We start from the raw sequence: 18,790 nt of genomic DNA, 5'->3' as shown, positions 1-18,790 counted from the left end.
ATACATACATGTATAATGTACACACTTTGCTGTACACCTGAAACGAATATTGTAAATCGATTGTACTCTAATATAAAACAAAAAATTAGATTTAAAGAAGAAAAATATTTCCAGAACATTAGATTGGAGAAGGAAATGGCAACCTACTCCAGTGTTCTTGCCTGGAGAATCCCAGGGACGGGGGAGTCTGGTGGTCTGCCATCTATGGGGTCACAGAATCGGACACGACTAAAGCGACTTAGCAGCAGCAGCAGCAGAATGCTTGCACGTGCCCCAAATCTACACTCCTTCCATCTGAGACACTTAGTGTCTCTGGTTATATACAATAATATGGTTAATGTGTTTATCATGTACTTTTTTATTCAATTATCATGTATTTATTTAATATCATGTATTTGTCTATCATATTGTTTGCATTTCCCAACCAGATTGTTTCATTTTGAATGTCTGAATTGCATGTATGCTATGAGCTAATTTTATTCTTACTACAAACTCAACATTCATCTATGAAATACAACAGCAAAAAACAAATTAACTCAAAATGAATCAAAGATCTAATTGCAACAACTAAAACTCTTAGAAGAAGAAAACACGGGTAAATCTTCTTGATCGTGGAATTGGCAATGGTTTCATAGATATTCACCAAGAGCATAAGCAACAAAAAGACTTCATCAAAAATTTTAAAATTCTGTGCATCAAAAGACATGATCAAAAACCGAAATGACAGCCTAAAGAATGGGGAAAAAAAAATCTGCAAATCATAAATCCTGTAAGGGACCAGAATCCAGAATGTAAAAGAAACTCTTACAAATCACAACAAAAAGACAAACAGCATAGTTAAAAAAATAAAATACCTGAATAGAAATTTCTCCAAAGAAGATATACAAATGGCCAACAAGCAAGTGAAAAGATACTCAAAATTTTAGTCATTAGGGGAATGCAGAGCAAAACCCTAAGATATGTAAGACACACCGCTTCACACCCACTAGGATGGCTATTGTCAAAGAAGAAAACCACCCTGAAACTGAGAACGAGAAGAAAATGGAGCCCTGATACGTAGCTGGTGGGCATGTGAAAAGGGGCAGCTACTGAGGAAAATATCTCGATGGTTCTTCAATAACGTCAACAGAGAGTGACCACGTGACTAACCCCACTCTGAGGTATACTCCTGAAAGAAACGAAGACAGGTGTTCAAACAAAAACTTGTACACAAATATTCATACGGGACTACTCAGAAGAGCCAACTGAAGAATGGCTAAACAAAATGTGGCCTATTCATACCCTGGAACATTATTCAGCCATAAAAATCAATGAAGTACTAGACAGAGGCTACAACGTGGATGCACCTTGGAAACACAGTAAGTGAGAGAACAGACACAAAAGTGCCACATTATCATACGATTCCTTTTATATGAAATATCCACAGATACAGAAAGTAGATGAGTGACTACCAGGGCCTGGGTAAAGACAGAAATGGAGACGGTTTCCCTTGGGGTGGCAAAAATGTCTGGAAGTAGACAGTGGTGACGGTTATGCAATATCACGAGTGCACTAAAAGCCATGTATTTTAAGACGGTTGATCGGGGCTTGGTAAATCAGCAGTACAGAATCCACTGCCAAGGCAGGAGATACAGGTTCAATCCCTGGTCTGGGAAGATCCCACATGCCACAGAGCAACTAAGCCTGTGCCCCACGACTCCTGAGGCTGTGCGCTAGAGCCCGGGAGCCACAACTACTGAAACCCTTGGGTCCTAGAGCCCATGTTCTGCAACAAGAGAAGCCACCGCCATGAGGGGCCTGTGCAACTACAGAGTAGCCCCTGCTCGCCAGGACTAGAGAAGTGCCCACCCAGCAACAAAAACAGCACAAACATCAAAAATTAAAAAATGGTTGAACAGTAAATTTTATGTTGTATGAATTTTAACTCAACAGAAAAGCAGTTAGCACGTCCCCTTCTCCCAAAAAGTATGGTATTATTAGATTCCAGGAGAGTCAAGTACTAAAATAGTAAAATATGTAAAAGAACTGGAATATGTCCAAGTTCCACTCCAGGGCATCTTGCTTTCCCCTAAAAAAGCAACTTACCTCTGTGCAACACAGTGACTTGTTACCTTCAGCCAGAAAAGTCCTAAGTCAGAGCTCTGCCACCAAAACATTCTCAAGCTCTTATTTGCTGTTTTATTATATGTCTGCATCCCAGCCCTGGGGGCTCAGACAATAAAGAATCTGCCTGCGGTACAGGAGATGAGGGTTCAATCTCTGTGTTGGAAAGATCCCCTAAAGAAGGGAATGGCGACCACTCCAGTATTCCCGCGGAATTTCATGGACAGAAGAGCCTGGTGGGCTACATTTCATGGGGTCACAAAGAGTCAGACACAACTGAGTGACTTACAGTACCACTTTCCTCCCAGCCAGCACCAGCCACGATGCTCACATGCTGTAAATACACTCTGCAGAGACCGTGCAGCTTCCTGGGCACTATCTGCAATAACCACCCATCTCCTCTTTGCCATCTGTGGGTGCTGAGAGCTGCTTTCGGGCCGTTGGTGCTACAGAGCTGCCCAGGCGCTGCCCGCCTTCTCTCTCCCCCAGCCCCTTGAAGCAGTAAACGGACAAATTCTCTCTAGTGAGGTTTGCTCAAGCCCCCCTGGTGTGTGTGACCTGGGGAGTGGGGACTTCCCCAGACTAGCCTAGATACCTCCCAGCTCCCATACATCACTCAGGCTCCAAAGTCAGGTGTCACACCCAGGAGCCCAGGTAACTGGCAATAAAACTGGGCACAGCCTCTCTGAGCCCGGGTTATCTTCTGCCTAAAGGTCACAACAGTCACCCTCCTTCTGGGCAGGGTGGAAATAAACAAAGGTCCCCATCCATGGCACACGAGGTCAAGCCCACACGTGATCGGTTTTGGTCTTCTTAGACCCAACCCACTTTCCCTCATCCAAACACACACACACACAGTTTCTGGGCAGATTTCCATAACTGCTTCATCCTTTATTCTTCTAGGAGTCACCAGTTAGGAGTAAAATGGTGGAAAAGATTAGAGAAGAATAAAAAAAAAAAGCCATAAAAATCCTGAGCAGTACAGGAAGGACAATTCCTCTTTGAATAAATTGATCATTTATAAATTTATCTTGTTTAGACCTAAATATTGTTGAGAAAAAAAAGTGTTCAGCTCTTCTATGGACTCTATCCACACTATACTGCTCTGCTCAGAAAGAAAGGGCTGGAAGAGGAGGTTCATACGCTGATAGGTTAATAGCAGGTGTAACTTGGGTGACAAATTACTGGCGGTTCTTCTTATCTGATGGCTGTAATCGGCATGCAGTGTAATATTAAAAAGACAAGTCCTTGAAACAATAAAAGGACAGCTGTGTGCCCGCTCCCCGCCCCCCCAGTGCAAACACTCCCAGCCCCACATACCTTGTTGAGCTTGCCCAAGGAAGATATGAGATCCGCCCATTCACTTGAGGACTCGAAATTTCTTAACGCCTTTTCGATCACGGAAGAGTAATTTCTGTATCTGTAATCATTCAACAGCTCCTGCTCCTCTGGATCCATCTTACATTCTCACAGCAGAAAAGGTATCTAGGAGGGAATAATCGGAGGACAAACAGATGCAGCAGCTCTTCGAGGATGAAAAGCGTCCCCAGCCCACTGCCCCGGAGGCCACGTGGCCACAGACACTCTTGTGCCCGGACGGGCAGGGCGATCCAACTCAAATATTTAGCAAGGTTGCCGAGCCAGGCACTAGGGGACATAAAAGATAAATGGTTCTGGCCCTGCTGGACTCTGAGGGAGACAAACAGATGAAGCTGAAAGAAGAACACACTAGGGTTCCACTTAATGGACAATGTGAACTCTAGGAGCGAAACTCACTAGGTGGTTAACTGCGTGTTGCTGCCAACTGCTAATTCTGAATGCACGTGGTTCCTGCCCGCATGGGGCATCTACTAACCCTAAGGAAAAGCAGATCTGTGGTCCCAACTGAACAGTTGGTTTAGCACCCAGTCCTTTACAACTGGACTCCAAGAGAGGACTGTAAGGACTCTACAAGGAAATCAGGTGGGGGAAAAAATAAAAAGCCCAAGGATCTAAGCGTGAAGTGTCTGACAGCAGCGGTGTCAGAAATCCACCACGTGACTGTTCATCTGCGTGTGGGTGTGCTCAGTCATTGACTGAATCCCCAGGGACTGCAGCCCACCAGGCTCCCTTGTCCGTGGGGTTTTCCAGGCAAGAAGATTGGAGCACGGTTGCCGTTTCCTTCTCCAGGGGATCTTCCCCGATCCAGGGATCAAATCCACATCTCCCGCATTGCAGGTAGATTCTTTACCACTGCGCCACCTGGGAAGCCTTGACTGTTCATTTTCTAAGTACCAGTTAGCTGCCTGGTCCCCGACAGGGTGCTGCCCCCACGGCACTACATCTCCAGGCGAGGAGTCTGGATGGAGGTGTGTTACACCAGGGCCCAGGTGGTTGCCATTTTTCTTTTGGCCCTTGTATATCCTTTCTTTTTTTCTCCCCTGTGGCTAGATGCATTCATTATACATGAACCACCGCAGCTACTACAAAGCCTGAGGCAGTGGTGGTAGGGTGGACTCCTCTGGCCTTTAGCCTTCCACCTCTCCCCTATTTTATGCTTCAAAACAAAGGTTTGATGTTGGAGCTGAAGCCTCACCTTGCAACCCAGGGGAAAGGGCCATCTTTAGGGCATGACTTCCATGCATTAAGTGGAAGGAAGGCGCCACACAAACCTTGGACACTCTGCCCTTGGACTTACTGCTTTCTGCATGTTAAGAGTTGAGTTTAAGCTGTTAAATCAAATGTTCTGTTACTCACAGCTAAACATGATCCTGACTGATTTATGGGCCTACGTGGTATCTCACTAGCTCACGCTCTGAAAGGAGAAAGAAGCATGGGGTAATGGTGACGGGAGTAAATTCCCCCGAGGTAGCGTCAGTTTGCTAACCAAACTGCGTGTCATCAATCAGATAAAAAGGCAAATATTACTTCACGGAAGAAACTGAGCTGCAGGGACAATGTGATCTTTAAGCCTCAATTTTTCATTTCATGGCTATGGGGAAGTTTTAAGACTCTCCAGGTCTTCTCTTCGCTTTCTGATTGCTCCGGGCCCCCTGTGATCTTCTTAAGGCCGACACAACTGACTTTCAAATCATCAACGCCAGTGGAGTCTGTTTCCTCGTTCCCTTCCCAGGAGGATGGTGTGGCAGGCCACTTCCTCCTTCTGCAGACAGCCTCCCACCAGCCCACACTCCTCTGGGCCATCCCCCCTGTGCTGGCTCCCACCCACCTCTCTGTAGGCCCACCCTCATCTACACGCCTGCCACATGCAGGCATTCCCAGGCAACAGCTTGGGCCCCTCTCGCCCTCTCTCTCTCCCCTCAATGATCTATTCCTTTAACTAATTAATACCAGCTTCATGCTCATGACTCACAGGTTTACAGCCATCCAAACCTCCCCCTGAAGACCCAAATTCATGCCAATGCTTCCTTGACTTCTCTACACGTCTGAAACTTAAAGCGTCCGAAACTAGATTCTCGAGTGTCCATCAACAACATGAGGTCTAACCATATGATGGCACGCTACTCAGTGATGAGAAAGAACAAAGTGCTGAACATGTTACATGTGGATGCACCTGGAAGATACAAGCTTAGTGGAAGAAGCTGGTCATAAAAGGCCACACATCGTACGACTCCATTTATATGAAATGCCCAGAATAGGCCAGTCTGTAGAGATGGCAAGTGGATGTGTTAGTGGTTGCTTAGGGTGGGGAGTAGGAACAGGGAGTTAACTGCAAATGAGCACAAGGGATCTTTTTTATTGGGTGGGGGGATGGGTAATGGAAGTGTGCTAAAAACTGGATTATGGCCATGGCCGCATATTTCCGTAAGTTTACTAGAAGCCATTGAGTGATATACTGAAATGAAAGAATTTTATGGTCTGTAAATTATAACTCAACAACACTGTTTTTTAAAAACCCTCCACTCCTTTTTTCTTTCCTGGTAAGTTTATTATAGAATATTGACCGTAGTTCCCCATGCTGTACAGTAGGACCTTGCTGTTTATCCATTCTACATATAACAGTTCGCATCTGCTAACCATAAACTCCCAAGCCATCCCTCCCGCTCCTCCCCTCTCCCTCGGCAACCACAAATCTGTTCTCTATGTTTGTCTGTTTCCGTTTTATAGATAAGTTCATTCGTGTCACATTTTAGATTCCACATAGAAGTGATATCACATGATATTTGTCCTTCCCTGTCTTTCTGACTTACTTCACTTAGGATGATAACCTACAGTTGCATCCATGTTGCTGCAAATGGTATTAGTCCATTCGTTTTTTATGGCCGAGCAGTATTCTACTGTGTATATACACCTTATCTTCTTTATCCATTCATCGGTCAGGGGCATTTAAGTTGTTTGTGTAAAAAAATCCTCCACTCTTGAAGGGGATGTGTGTACACTTTGGACTGACTCAATTGTACAGCAGAGACCAACACAACACTGTAAAGCAACTATCCACCAATTAAGCTCAAATAAACTTAAACTTAAAAAACAAATAAACTTAAAAAAAAAAAAAAAGCCCTCCACTCTTGATTCTACCTGCACAGCACGCTCCCTCTCCAGTCTTCCTCTCCTCAGAAAGTGGCCCCTCCACCTATGAGACCTTTGAGTCGTCCTGAACTCTTCCTTCTCTTTACCAGCCACACTCAGCCCAAGTCCTGTTGGCTCATCTTCTAAACACCCGTGGGCTCTCCACTGGGTGAGTCACCTTTCTCCTGCAAGCTTGCGGAAGCCCCTAAGGCTTCTCCTTCAGACTCCTGTCCCTCTGCTACTGTGTGTACTTTCACACAGCGCTCAAGTCCTCTGAAAACATAAAGCACTTCCCCACCATGTTTAAACTCTTCCCATTGGGCTTCCCTGGTGGCTCAGAGGGTAAAGCGTCTGCCTACAATGTGGGAGACCTGGGTTTGATACCTGGGTCGGGAAGATCCTCTAGAGAAGGAAATGGTAACCCACTCCAGTACTCTTGCCTAGAAAATCCCATGGACGGAAGAGCCTGGTAGGCTACAGTTCATGGGGTTGCAAAGAGTCGGACACAACTGAGGGACTTCACTTCATTTCACTTCATTGAGCTTATATATAGTAAGCCCTCACTCCCTTCATGCCCAGTCCACTTCTGGGCCTGCAAGGCTCTACCTGCCTCTCTCCTTGCAGCACTCTGCTTGTCCTGAGATAATTCATCCTTCCACGGGGCTTTTGCACATGCTGGACCTCTCTGCAAAAATACACTGCATTACGCACAGGTACACAATAGGACTGTTGGCTCATTCCTGGAAATGCCTTTTTTTGAAATAATATTTCATAACTTTTGAAAAGAATAAGGATGGTAATGAGAAATGTAGCTTGTTCTGCCGAGTAAAGACATAAGAATTTAGTACATCACAACGGTCTGTTTTTTTTTTTTAATTCCAGGAGATTTATAAGTCTGATATCCCATATTTCTGAACCACAGTAATACTCCATGCAGTCTGCTCACTCTTTAGGTGTCAAAGCACCGGGGAAAGAAACAAGAAGGGAGGGTTCGACTCTCATGGTTCAGAGCCTAATAAAAGAGGAAATGCTGAAACACATCATTTCAGTTTAACGTGGCATCGAACTTCCCTGGCGGTCCAGTAATTAAGACTCCTTGATGCCAAGGCAGGCGGCATGGGTTCCATCCCTGGTTGGGGAACAAAGAGCCCACATGCCTCAAGGTACTGCCAAAAAACTGAAAATACGATAAAAACTAAATATACATTTTAAAAAATTAATGCGCACACAGAGTGATGGAGGGTGGGCTGATGCACCAGAGTGCCGCTGGCAAGAAGGGCAGAGGGAGCCCAACGAACAGCAGAGAAGTCCTCAAGTCCACAGGTGTGGGCACTTGTCAGCAGGAAGAGAGCCTTGTCAGTGACAGCATGCGTGTTTAGGAGGTGGGATAGCTAAGGGGCACTGCTGCTCATGGGAAGCAAGGTGTGAGCCCAGTAAGAGCGGGTAACTGGAACAGTTCAATGTTCAGTTCAATTCAGTTCAGTCGCTCAGTCGTGTCCGACTCTCCGCGACCCCATGAATCACAGCACGCCAGGCCTCCCTGTCCATCACCAACTCCCGGAGTACACTCAAACTCATGTCCACAGAGTCGGTGATGCCATCCAGCCATCTCATTCTCGGTCGTCCCCTTCTCCTCCCGCCCCCAACCTTTCCCAGCATCAGAGTCTTTTCCAGTGAGTCAGCTCGTCGCATGAGGTGGCCAAAGTATTGCAGTTTCAGCTTTAGCATCAGTCCCTCCAATGAACATCCAGGATTGATCTCCTTTAGAATGGACTGGTTGGATCTCCTTGCAGTATAAGGGACTCTCAAGAGTCTTCTCCAACACCACAGTTCAAAAGCATCGATTCTTCGGCGATCAGCTTTCTTCACAGTCCAGCTCTCACATCCATACATGACCACGGGAAAAACCATTGCCTTGACTAGATGGACCTTGGTTGGCAAAGTAATGTCTCTGCTTTTTAATATACTATCAAGGTTGGTCATAACTTTCCTTCCAAGGAGCAAGCGTCTTTTAATTTCATGGCTTCAATCAGCATCTGCAGTGATTTTGAAGCCCAAAAAAACAAAGTCTGACACTGTTTCCACTGTTTTCCATCTATTTCCCATGAAGTGATGGGACCAGATGCCATGATCTTTGTTTTCTGAATGTTGAGCTTCAAGCCAACCTTTTCACTCTCCTCTTTCACTTTCATCAAGAGGCTTTTGAGTTCCTCTTCACTTTCTGCCATTTCAGTTCAATGTTATGGTTGGTTATAAGAAGAAAGCCTCTTTGATGTCACTAACAGCACAGCTAAGAAGTTTGGAAATAGTCAAGCAAGCTCTTTTATTTCAAAATATGGGGCACCTGATGACTCCTGGGTGGGCTTGGTAAACCCATCATTTCTGCACCTATTTCTCCCACGCCCCACACAAGAGTCCTAAGAGATGGGTATCATCAGCCTCCAGATAAGGATGTTGGGATTGAGGCCTTCTAAAAAAGGTGCCAGGGCCCCAAGGCAAGCAACTAGTAGAATCAGGATTCCAGTTCAGGTCAGCCAGGTGCCACAGAGACTCAACCATATTACGTCACAGGTAAAACTCAAGATTGCAACCTTTATAGAGCTCTCCTGACAATGATTTTGCAATCTCCTCTGGATACCTTTTCTGTGAGAGACTCAATAACTCAGTAAGACTGAGTATGACAGCCTAGTAACAATTACACTCAAAGGAGCAGTCCTATAAACAAGCACATGGGGCCAGATGAATCCGCTGGAAAAAAATGGAAAACTCTCAGCTGGGAATCTCTCACCTTAAGCAGGCTTAATTTCTTAGAAAAGCAAGCTGAAGTGAAAAATCAACCACCTAGATCCAAAAGAAGTTAGTTTTAGAGATGTTGACATGAAAGACCTGTTTCTGAGATGAAAACATAAAAGTGAAAAACATGTCAAAAAGTCACACCTCTCATGAGAGAGACCCACTTATCGATAAATGATCCTCTGTCACAGCACAGAAAAAACACTCATCTGCAAGCGGTTTAATCGCCTCTAGGCCACACATGATTTTGAATGGGGTCTTTGAGAGAGGTAATTAGATTGTAGTGGAAAAACGAGAGGCGTACAATGGGAGCCAGCTTTGGCGGGGAAGAGGCGCCTCCACTTTCTTACCAAAAAAAATACTACCAGGGTTCTGCCAAGGGTAGGGCAGCTGTCCCAGACCAGGGAAAACACCTGAGGGTAACAGCCTCCATAAGCAGGGCACAGAGATGCTTTAAGGACCATTCAGGGCGTCAGCAGCCTGCGGCGAGACTGCAAGACGACGCAGGGGCCGGGCAGGCCGAGCGCGCACTGCGGTTCAGATTCCGTTCTCCAGAGGACAGTCCGGAAGGCTTGGGGTGCTGGCGGGGGGTGGTCTTTCCTCCACGGGGAAAACCTTCATCTCACAAAAGATCTCAATTCCTAGTCCAGCTTCCCGAGTAGGACTGGGAGCAAAAAGAAAGCCGCGCGCGGCTCCAGCATCCGCCGGCCGGCTGGCGGGCCGTGACCCACCTGACCTCCACCTGCCGGACAAGAAGGCCGCGCGCGCGGGCCGGACCTGCCTGCCGTCGCCTCTGGGAGCCAGGGGGACCTGGGGGTACGGGGGAGCCGGCTCAGCCTGGCGAGCGGCCCCCGGGGGTGGGGCCGGGGGTCCCGGGCCGGCGCCCCCAAGCCCACTGGCGGGGGCTCGTTACGGCCACCCCCGCGCCGCTGCGGCGCGCGCTCAGCCGAGCCACCTGCATGCAGCCCAGGCGCGCCCCCGAGGCGCCGCCCGAACCCCTGGGCACCCCGCGAGGACGCCCCCGCCGATCGCGGGCCCGCGGGAGGAGACACCGCCCGGCTCCCTCGGCTTCCGTCCGGCAGACCGGCGCGCGGGCCCCACTTACCGGCTGCAGCGGCTTCTTGCGCGGCGGGCGCGCCCTCGAGACAGGGAGGGAGGAGCCGGCCTGGACGCCACGGGTTGAGCGGGTCCGCCGGGACCGCGGAGGAAGCGCCGCGCCCGAGCCCCAGCGGCAGCGGCTCCGGGATACTGGGGCCGGTCGGGAGGCGGGTCTTCGGCGGCGCCTGGGGAGGGCGTAGTAAAGGGCGGGTCCTCTGTGGGGGCGTGGCTTGTGAGGGCGTTGTCTATGGGGGCGTTTCGAGGGGAGGGCCCTCGGCGCGTAGGGGCGGGGCTAAGGGGAGATCCTCGGAGGACGGGACAGGGTCAGCGTTGGGAGGTGGGGCCCTCGAGGCGTGTGGGCGGGGCCAAGGGAAGAACCCTTGGTGGATGAGGGTAGGGCCGAAGGCGTGTCCTCGGCGCTGGGGGCGGGGCTGCAGGGCGGTCCCTGGACTCGGGGGCGGGGCCAGGAGGCGGTCCCGGTGGGCGGGGCGGACTCGGGGAGGAGGGTCCTCTGCGCGCGGGGGCTGGGCCTGAGCCCCGGCCTGGCGAGCCCCGCGCTTCCACCCGGTCTTCCGCAGGGTCAGGGAATCAGCCGGCCCCAGGTGGGGTTTGGAGTGGCAGGCAAGGAGCAACCGTTGCACCCGAGACCGGTGGGGCCCGTGGCACCTGGCCATCGGGACCACACCCCAGAGCCTCGGGGAGGAAGCGGAGCAAATCCTTCCATCCATGCTTGGGCCGCAGGAGGTTTGGGGGACCCTGGCTAAGGTGCCCCACCCACAGGCTTCCCTTTTCCCATCCTTGGCATCAGAGGAGGTGAGGGAGATAATTCCTGCAATGAGCTTCTTTATGTAGCTCTGGCTCAGGAAGGAGACCTCACATCAAGCCTAAAAGGTATTAATATTTCCAGATAAACCCCTAACCCCTTTCAGGGGCCTTCGGGACCCACACAGTCCAGACCTACCCAGCCTGGCCTGACAGCCTCAGGGCAAGAGGCGCCTGATGACCGGGCTCAGGCAGAGTTCACCTGAGCACCTGATGACACCAACTTGGGGCTCCCGGCCAACCAGAGCAGTGCCACCTGGTGATTGAGGTTGTGGTTTTTGCAGAATCAAATCTAGTCTGGGGCTCATAAATACTAGGCCATCCGTGAAAGAGTCTGAGGGGATGGAGTTGGGTGTCTGTGAACACGCTGAAATTGGGTAGAACATGTTGTGTTTATCTGTGTTTCTGGAGAAAGGGTATAGAATTTGTCACATTCCCAGGGGCTCTATCTCCTCACCTAAAATACCAAGAATATTTTAATAGTTTGAGATGCTGGACCTCTGACCCAGCCAGGCTTCTGGTTCTGATCTTCCATCTCCATTCCATCCATACCAAGTGTCCCAGATGTAAGTCCTCTAATAGTCAGTTCTAGAAATGGTCTTAAAGTGAAAATAGAAGAAAACTAAAGCGGTTGAGCATTTGGCAAGACAAAGAATTAATGAAAATTGATTTCCTAATGAAGCTGTGATAAACTCCATTTTTACAAAAACAAAGCTGACAAACATATGAGTTTCTTTTCTTTTTTCCTTTATTTTTTTTTTTTAGGCTCCTAAAATCCTACCACTTTTCACATTATGTTCAACTAACAGAGATAAGGTGGCTTCCTCAGTGGCTCAGTGGTAAAGAATCTGCCTGCAACGTAAGTGACATGGGTTCAATCCCTGGGAAGATCTCCTGGAGAAAGAAATGGTAACCCACTCCGGTATTCTTGCCTGGGAAATCCCATGGACAGAAGGAGCCTAGCCGGCCCCAGTCCATGGGCTCGCAGAAGAATTGGACACAACTTGGCGACTAAACAACAATAGAGACAGAAGAATTGCTTGTATCCACCGTTAAGAATAATCTGTCAGTGCCAAGACCACCTTGTACAATTTTGTCTTAATGCATGTATATAAAATAATACCTGTGCCTTGTAGTTCGGTCACCTAGCGCTGAAGAATGCCAGGGGTATAGGAACTTAATTTAAATTAACTTTAACATATCAGGATAGTATAAACCCTTAAAAGAAGAACTCCATTTATAATCAGGCTGGATGGTAAATGTACAGCATGAAGATTTGAACCTTTCTTCTTATAAGGATCTGTTTACCTGGTTCCAGTTGTCTTGTCACCCTTGATCTACTACGGAGCTATGTTCATCTGTTTAAGATATGTAAATAGTCTAGGTGCCTTGTATAACAATACTTTAATTAGGGCACTTCAGATTTAATTTAAATCAGAACTGTAAGCCTTTTGACAATAAAGAAGGCTCTATAAATCAGAGGAAATGACATTTCCAGTAAGAATACTGGAGTGGGTAGCCATTCTCTTCTCCAGGGGATCTGCCTGACCCCGGGCTCAGTCTGGTCCCCCCTATTAGGGAGATTGGCCAGGGAAACACATTCTGAGTCTCCAGGAGCAGATACTGGTGACTCCCTAAGCCAGTCTCTTCTCCACCCACCTGGGTAGGAGTCTTGCATAGTTCTGTAGTTGATGCTGTGCCCACGTTGTATTGACTTGCAGGAACAAGTAAACCTTTGCTGGGATCATCATTATCATCTGTTTCATCTCCGCTGAGTCACTGTTTGGGCTCTTGAGCTGTCACAATCCTGTTGCAGTTGAGTAGGTGAGGGTAAAGGTGATGCTGTGTTTGGGTTCCCCACATGGGTGTCAACCTAGAAAACTGAAAACGTGTGACAACTTGAAAAGTGTGTCACAGAGAAGCTGATGTGGATGGGATCTCCGACTCCATTCGGTGCCTAAAAACACGTTGTATGAGATCATTCATTTAAAATATACCACTTCAGGGAATTCCCTAGTGGCCTGTGGTTAGGTTGCCACACTTCCACTGCAGGGGGAACACTCTCTAGTTGGGGAACTAAGATCCTGCAGCATGGCCAAACAAATAAAAACTAAAATATGCCACTTTGTTTTCCTGCCTTTTATTTCTATTCTATGCATTTCTACCCCCCCCCACCCTTTTTTTAAGAAAAAAAAAAAAAACTTTTAATTTTGTATTGAGGGGGCTTCCCTGGTGACTCAGCAGTAAAAAATCCACTTACAATGCAGGAGACACAGGTTCAATCCCTGGGTCAGGAAGATCCCCTGGAGGAGGGCATGGCAACCCACTCCAGTATTCTTGCTTAGAGGATCCCGTGGATAGAGGAGCCTACAGTCCCTGGGGTTGCAAAAAGTCAGACACGACTGAAGCAACTAAGCACTCATGCACACACATAGCCTATTAACAATCCTGTGATAGTTTCAGGTGAACAGCGAAGGGACTCAGCCATACATATACATGTATCCATTCTCCCCTAAACTCTCCTCCCATCCAGGCTGTCACATAACATTGAGAAAAGTTCCCTGTGCTATACAGCAGGCCCTTGTTCAGTTCAGTTCAGTTCAGTTCAGTCTCTCAGTCATGTCTGACTCTTTGTGACCCCATGAATCACAGCACACGAGGCCTCCCTGTCCATCACCAACTCCCGGAGTTCACTCAAACTCATGTCCATCAAGTCAGTGATGCCATCCAGCCATCTCATTCTCTGTCGTCCCATTCTCCTCCTGCCCCCAATCCCTCCCAGCATCAGAGTCTTTTCCAGTGAGTCAACTCTTCCCATGAGTTGGCCAAAGTATTGGAGTTTCAGCTTCAGCATCAGTCCTTCCAATGAACACCCAGGACTGATCTCCTTTAGGATGGACTGGTTGGATCTCCTTGCAGTCCAAGGGACTCTCAAGAGTCTTCTCCAGCACCACACTTCAAAAGCATCAATTCTTCGGTGCTCAGCTTTCTTCACAGTCCAACTCTCACATCCATACATGACCCCTTGTTATCCATTTTAAATAAAGCAGTCCATCCCAAACTTCCTAACTATCCCTTCCCCCATCCTCCTGCTCAGCAACCACAATCTCATTCTGAAGTCTGTAAGTGTGTTTCTGTTTTGTAAGTAAGTTCATTTATATCATTTCTTTTTAGATTCCACATATAAGGGACGTCATACAGTATTTCTCCTTATCTGTCTGACTTCACTCAGTATGACAATCTCTAGGTCCATCCATTTTGCTGAAAATGTGCCACTTTAAAACCATATTTCATTTGTCTAGTTCATGGAAAAGATCACATAGAGGCTGGTTTGGGGATCTAATAACCATATGGCTTACAAATCCTTTAGATTTGATGTATCATCTCCTCTAATTTTTACACCAAAGGAATTGCCTGTGATCTTTAGACTCATAATAGTGAAGTTGGATGTACCAAGTGCTAGGCACCAAGGAATTTTGTGGTCAAACAGTCCTGGATACAATTCTGACTCTTGGCTCTTAGCTGCGCGATCTTGGTAAGTTAATCAGCCTCTCCAAACCTTTATTTATTTATTTGAAAAATGACATTAAGAGCTACCTCAGGGACTTCCCTGGTGGTCCAGTGGTTAAGACTCTCCGCTCCCAATGCAGGGGGCCTGGGTTCGATCCCTGGTCAAGGAACTAGATCCCACATGCCACAACTAAGAGTCAAATGCCACAGCAAAGACCACAACTAAGACCTGCTGCAGCCCAATAAATAAATAATATATTAAAATATATATATATATATATATACCTCAAAGGACTGTGGTGAGAATTATATGAAACAATGTTGGGAAAGCATTAAGCATGACTTATGGCCGGAGAAGGCAGTGGCACCCCACTCCGGTACTCTTGCCTGGAGAATCCCATGGACAGAGGAGCCTGGTGGGCTGCAGTCCATGGAGCTGCTCAGAGTCCGACACAACTGAAGCAACTTAATAGCAGCAGCAGCAGCATGGCCTAGATTGCCATGGGTTCTCAATTCATGATTTTTTTCCCCTTTCTGATTCCAAGCCTAAATATTGTTCATTTTCCTTTACAGCATACTATGAAATGTTTTCATGCACTACTATTCAATAGATTCCTTTCGGTTTTAAGTATCTCAAGGAAAAGGACAGCTTCTTTTAAGGGTACAAGAGTTTCTTAGAACATCTCTTAGAATCCAGAATATCAGGGATGATCTGAAGCTGGGGAATGGATGCCCCTGTGAGGAGAGGGGCCTCTTTTAGGGGGAAGGGGCAGTCTGTAGCTGCTTTTTAAAATTTATTTGTGCTGGGTCTTCGTTGTAGCATGCGGGCTCCAGAGTACACGGGCTCAGTATCCCCATGGGATCTTAGTTTCCCAACCAGAGGTTGAATCCACGTCCCCTGCTTGAAAGGCAGATTCTTAACCACTGGACCACCAGGTAAGTTCCTGTAGCTGCTTTATTTTATTTTTATCTGAAGTATTGTTTTTTAATCGAAGGATAATTGCTTTACAATGTTATGTTGGTTTCTGCCTTACAGCATGAATCAGCTGTCAGTATACATATGTTCCCTCCCTCTCGATGGCACTAGCGGTAAAGAATCTGCCTGCCAATGCGGGATATGCAAGAAATGGGAGTTTGATCCCTGGGCGGGGAAGAGCCCCTGGAGGAGGAAACGGCAATCCACTCCAGTATTCTTGCCGGGAGAATCCGGTGGACAGAGGAGCCTGGAGAGCTACAGTTCATGGGGGTCCCAAAGAGTAGAACATGGGAGCACATCCACAGCCTCCCTCCTGACCCTGCCTCCCACCCTTCACCCCATCCCATCCATTTCGGTTGCACCGGGCTGAGCTGCTGTGTTATGCAGCGGCTTCCCAGTAGCTAGTTATTTCCCACGTGGTAACATGTGTGTCTCAGTGGGACTCTCTCAGTTTGTCCCACCGCTCCTTCCCACCCTGTGTCCACAAGTCTGTTCTCTGAAGCTGCTTTCCCTCAGAGTCGGTCATGTCCTTCTCTGACTATGCTTGACTCCCCAGGCTCCTTATGCAACATGAGGTGGGGCGCGGTCACTCACAGGAGCAGCTCTGCTCACTCCCTGATCCAGCCCAGCTGGTCCAGCTCTTCAGAGGAAGGGCCTGCAACTGGCGCAGTCAACAGAAGCTGGCAGGACAGTCACCTCGCAGCTGCTGCAGTTACTCACATGGGAACAAGCAGGGGAAATGGGGCCAGGAGAGAACTCTCAGGAAGAGGGTGCTGGCAAGATCGTTCAGTAAGAGCCCCCTCTGACCTTTCCATAAGAATGAGAAATGCCACTCTGATCAGCAGCTTACAATTAGGGGTCTTCTGAGTGGGCTACATGCTGATTCAAAAAATACCAAGTCGGAACATGGCCAGAGACAAAAAAAAGAAAGAAAAGGAGAAGAAAGGGATTGGCCTGTTTAGGCGTGCAATTCCTGTCTAACCCCATCAGACAGAGCCTAATCGTGCTCCGTGGTTCCTGGGCTTCTGCCCATCATTGGCAGGAGTCTGGAGGCTGGTTGCAGAAAGGCCAGAGTAGGAAAGGTATTCAGGAAACTTATTGAAAGCCATGAGAATGTTTTTAGAACCAGCCAAGCAGTCATTAAAATGTCTTAGGAGCTATGGTCTGAGATGAATATTTAATCACGCAGTCTAAGGAAGGTTAGAGGAAGTGATTCAGACTTCCCTCTACACCAAGTGGATGGAAAAGTGATGTGAGGGTTGTGAGAAGCCAGGCCGCCATTGCAAGTCACAGAATCGAGAATCATAAACACCTTGCCCCCTGTCATGGACCAGAAATACCAGTGTCACCTGGTTAGTCCTGGCCCTCCACGTGCATGAAACCGTGAACATTTCCATACTTCACTGGCTTCCCCGAATGGAAAGCGGTTGCCTTATGTCTGCAGTGTTGTTGTCAGGAAACAGGATGTGGTCGTAAACAAGTGACAATGTCGCTGTTTCTTACCGTGCGCAGTCCATCACAAACCTGAGGTAAATCTGTGGTTACTTTCCTTTGTATTTTGTCCATCCTGTACATGCTGGGTTCTCCTTGTTTGGCTAGCCATTCTTTCTAAAATCTTGACTCTCTTGCAAGCTTTCATTTTTTAAAAATATTAACTTATTTTTGGCTGCATTGGGTGTTAGTTGAGACACTAAGGATCTTCATTGTGGTGCTTGGGCTTAGTTGCCCCACGGCACGTGGGATCTTAGTTCCCTGACCAGGGATCAAACCTGTGTCCTCTGCATTACAAGCCAAATTCTTAACCACTGAACCACCAGGGAAGTCATGAAAAGTGAATTCTGGGTGGGCTACATGCCGATCCAAAAAATACCAAGTCGGGACACGGCCAGAGACCAAAAAAAAAAAAAAAAAAGGAGAAGAAACGGATTGGGCTACTTTGCAAAGTCACTACTTTCTTTGCAAGTATATTTCTTGTCTTTTGTAACATCCTTTTGTCACCAAGGCTTTATTTATTTTTTTTTTAATCTACAGGGTATAACCAGAACCGAGGAGGCTGGTTGCAAAACCAACTTGGTTTGAAAGTGGTGCAGTTGCCTGTTGTCAGAAAGATGATGATAGAGGCTCAGGGAGGCCTCTGAAGCATCACCCTGGGCTGGAGCTCACAGGGAAGCAGAATAGGTTAAGGAGACAATATCCGCATCTGTCGGAGCAAAGAAATGGCCTGGACAAAGTTGCTCAGGATGAATGAGGGGAGGGGAGTGGCACGCATCCTGGGAAGAACACAGAATGTAAAATCCGAATGGGAAACCCGCTGGGGAGAAAACCATAACCCAACAAATAAGGACCTCCCTCCCAAGTCCTTCAAACCATACTTCGTATGTGTCGGAACGAGTTTCAGTGTACTCAAATACATGAAAACAGAATGAGTTATAAAGCTGGGTGGCAGAACTAAAGAAACAGAATGCATTTATAGAAACAGCCAGGGAGGGACTTTCCTGGTGGTCTGGTGGTTAAGACTCTGCACTTCCCATGCAGGCGGTCCGGGTTCAATCCGCGGTCGGGAAACTAGATCCCACATGCCCCAGCTAAGACCTGGTACAGCCAAATAAATAAAAAAAAAAACACCAAACGAAAAGAGCCTGAAAAAAAAGAAAGAAATAGCAAGGGACAGCTGAACACGGATGGGACCCTCTCTGCAGCCCTGGAACCACTCGGGAGACTTGTGGTTCTCTCAGTGCCATCCCCACATGGGTAGCCCTTTGGAACTTGTTAGAAATGCACACACTTGGGCCCTGATGCTGGGCAGTGGTTTATCACACAGCAGAGGGTGGCTCTGCTGCCCTCTAATATTTGGTGACCACTGGACTAGGTTGTACATCAAGGCTGTATATTGTCACCCTGCTTATTTAACTTATATGCAGAGTACATCATGAGGAACGCTGGGCTGGAAGAAGCACAAGCTGGAATCAAGATTGCCAG

At 47.6% G+C, this 18,790-nt stretch overlaps 1 protein-coding gene across 6 annotated transcripts in view; it reads right to left on the bottom strand.

Moving 5' to 3' along the window:
- Positions 1-10,669, bottom strand: part of DOP1B (DOP1 leucine zipper like protein B) — a 127,415-nt gene extending 116,746 nt beyond the window's left edge. For 4 of the 6 annotated variants that reach the window (XM_055416160.2, XM_055416145.2, XM_055416169.2 and 1 more), the window contains exons 1-2: positions 10,511-10,668; positions 3,424-3,588 (exon numbers count right to left, since the gene is read on the bottom strand). In XM_055416160.2, the coding sequence (XP_055272135.2) occupies positions 3,424-3,561 (138 nt within the window). In that variant the 5' untranslated portion in view covers positions 3,562-3,588; positions 10,511-10,668. Of the gene's footprint in view, positions 1-3,423; positions 3,589-10,510 lie in introns of all 6 variants that reach the window. The other 2 variants (XR_008684446.2, XM_055416175.2) reach the window with 1 other exon arrangement.
- Between the last annotated feature and the right edge of the window lie 8,121 nt (positions 10,670-18,790).

Source organism: Moschus berezovskii, chromosome 1 (genome assembly GCF_049115385.1).
Source record: "Moschus berezovskii isolate FMDL1 chromosome 1, NW_MosBer_1.0, whole genome shotgun sequence".
In the NCBI taxonomy this organism is placed as follows: domain Eukaryota; kingdom Metazoa; phylum Chordata; class Mammalia; order Artiodactyla; family Moschidae; genus Moschus; species Moschus berezovskii.
The sequence above is the reverse complement of the archived record's forward strand: the minus strand, read 5'-3'. Positions and strand labels throughout refer to the sequence as shown.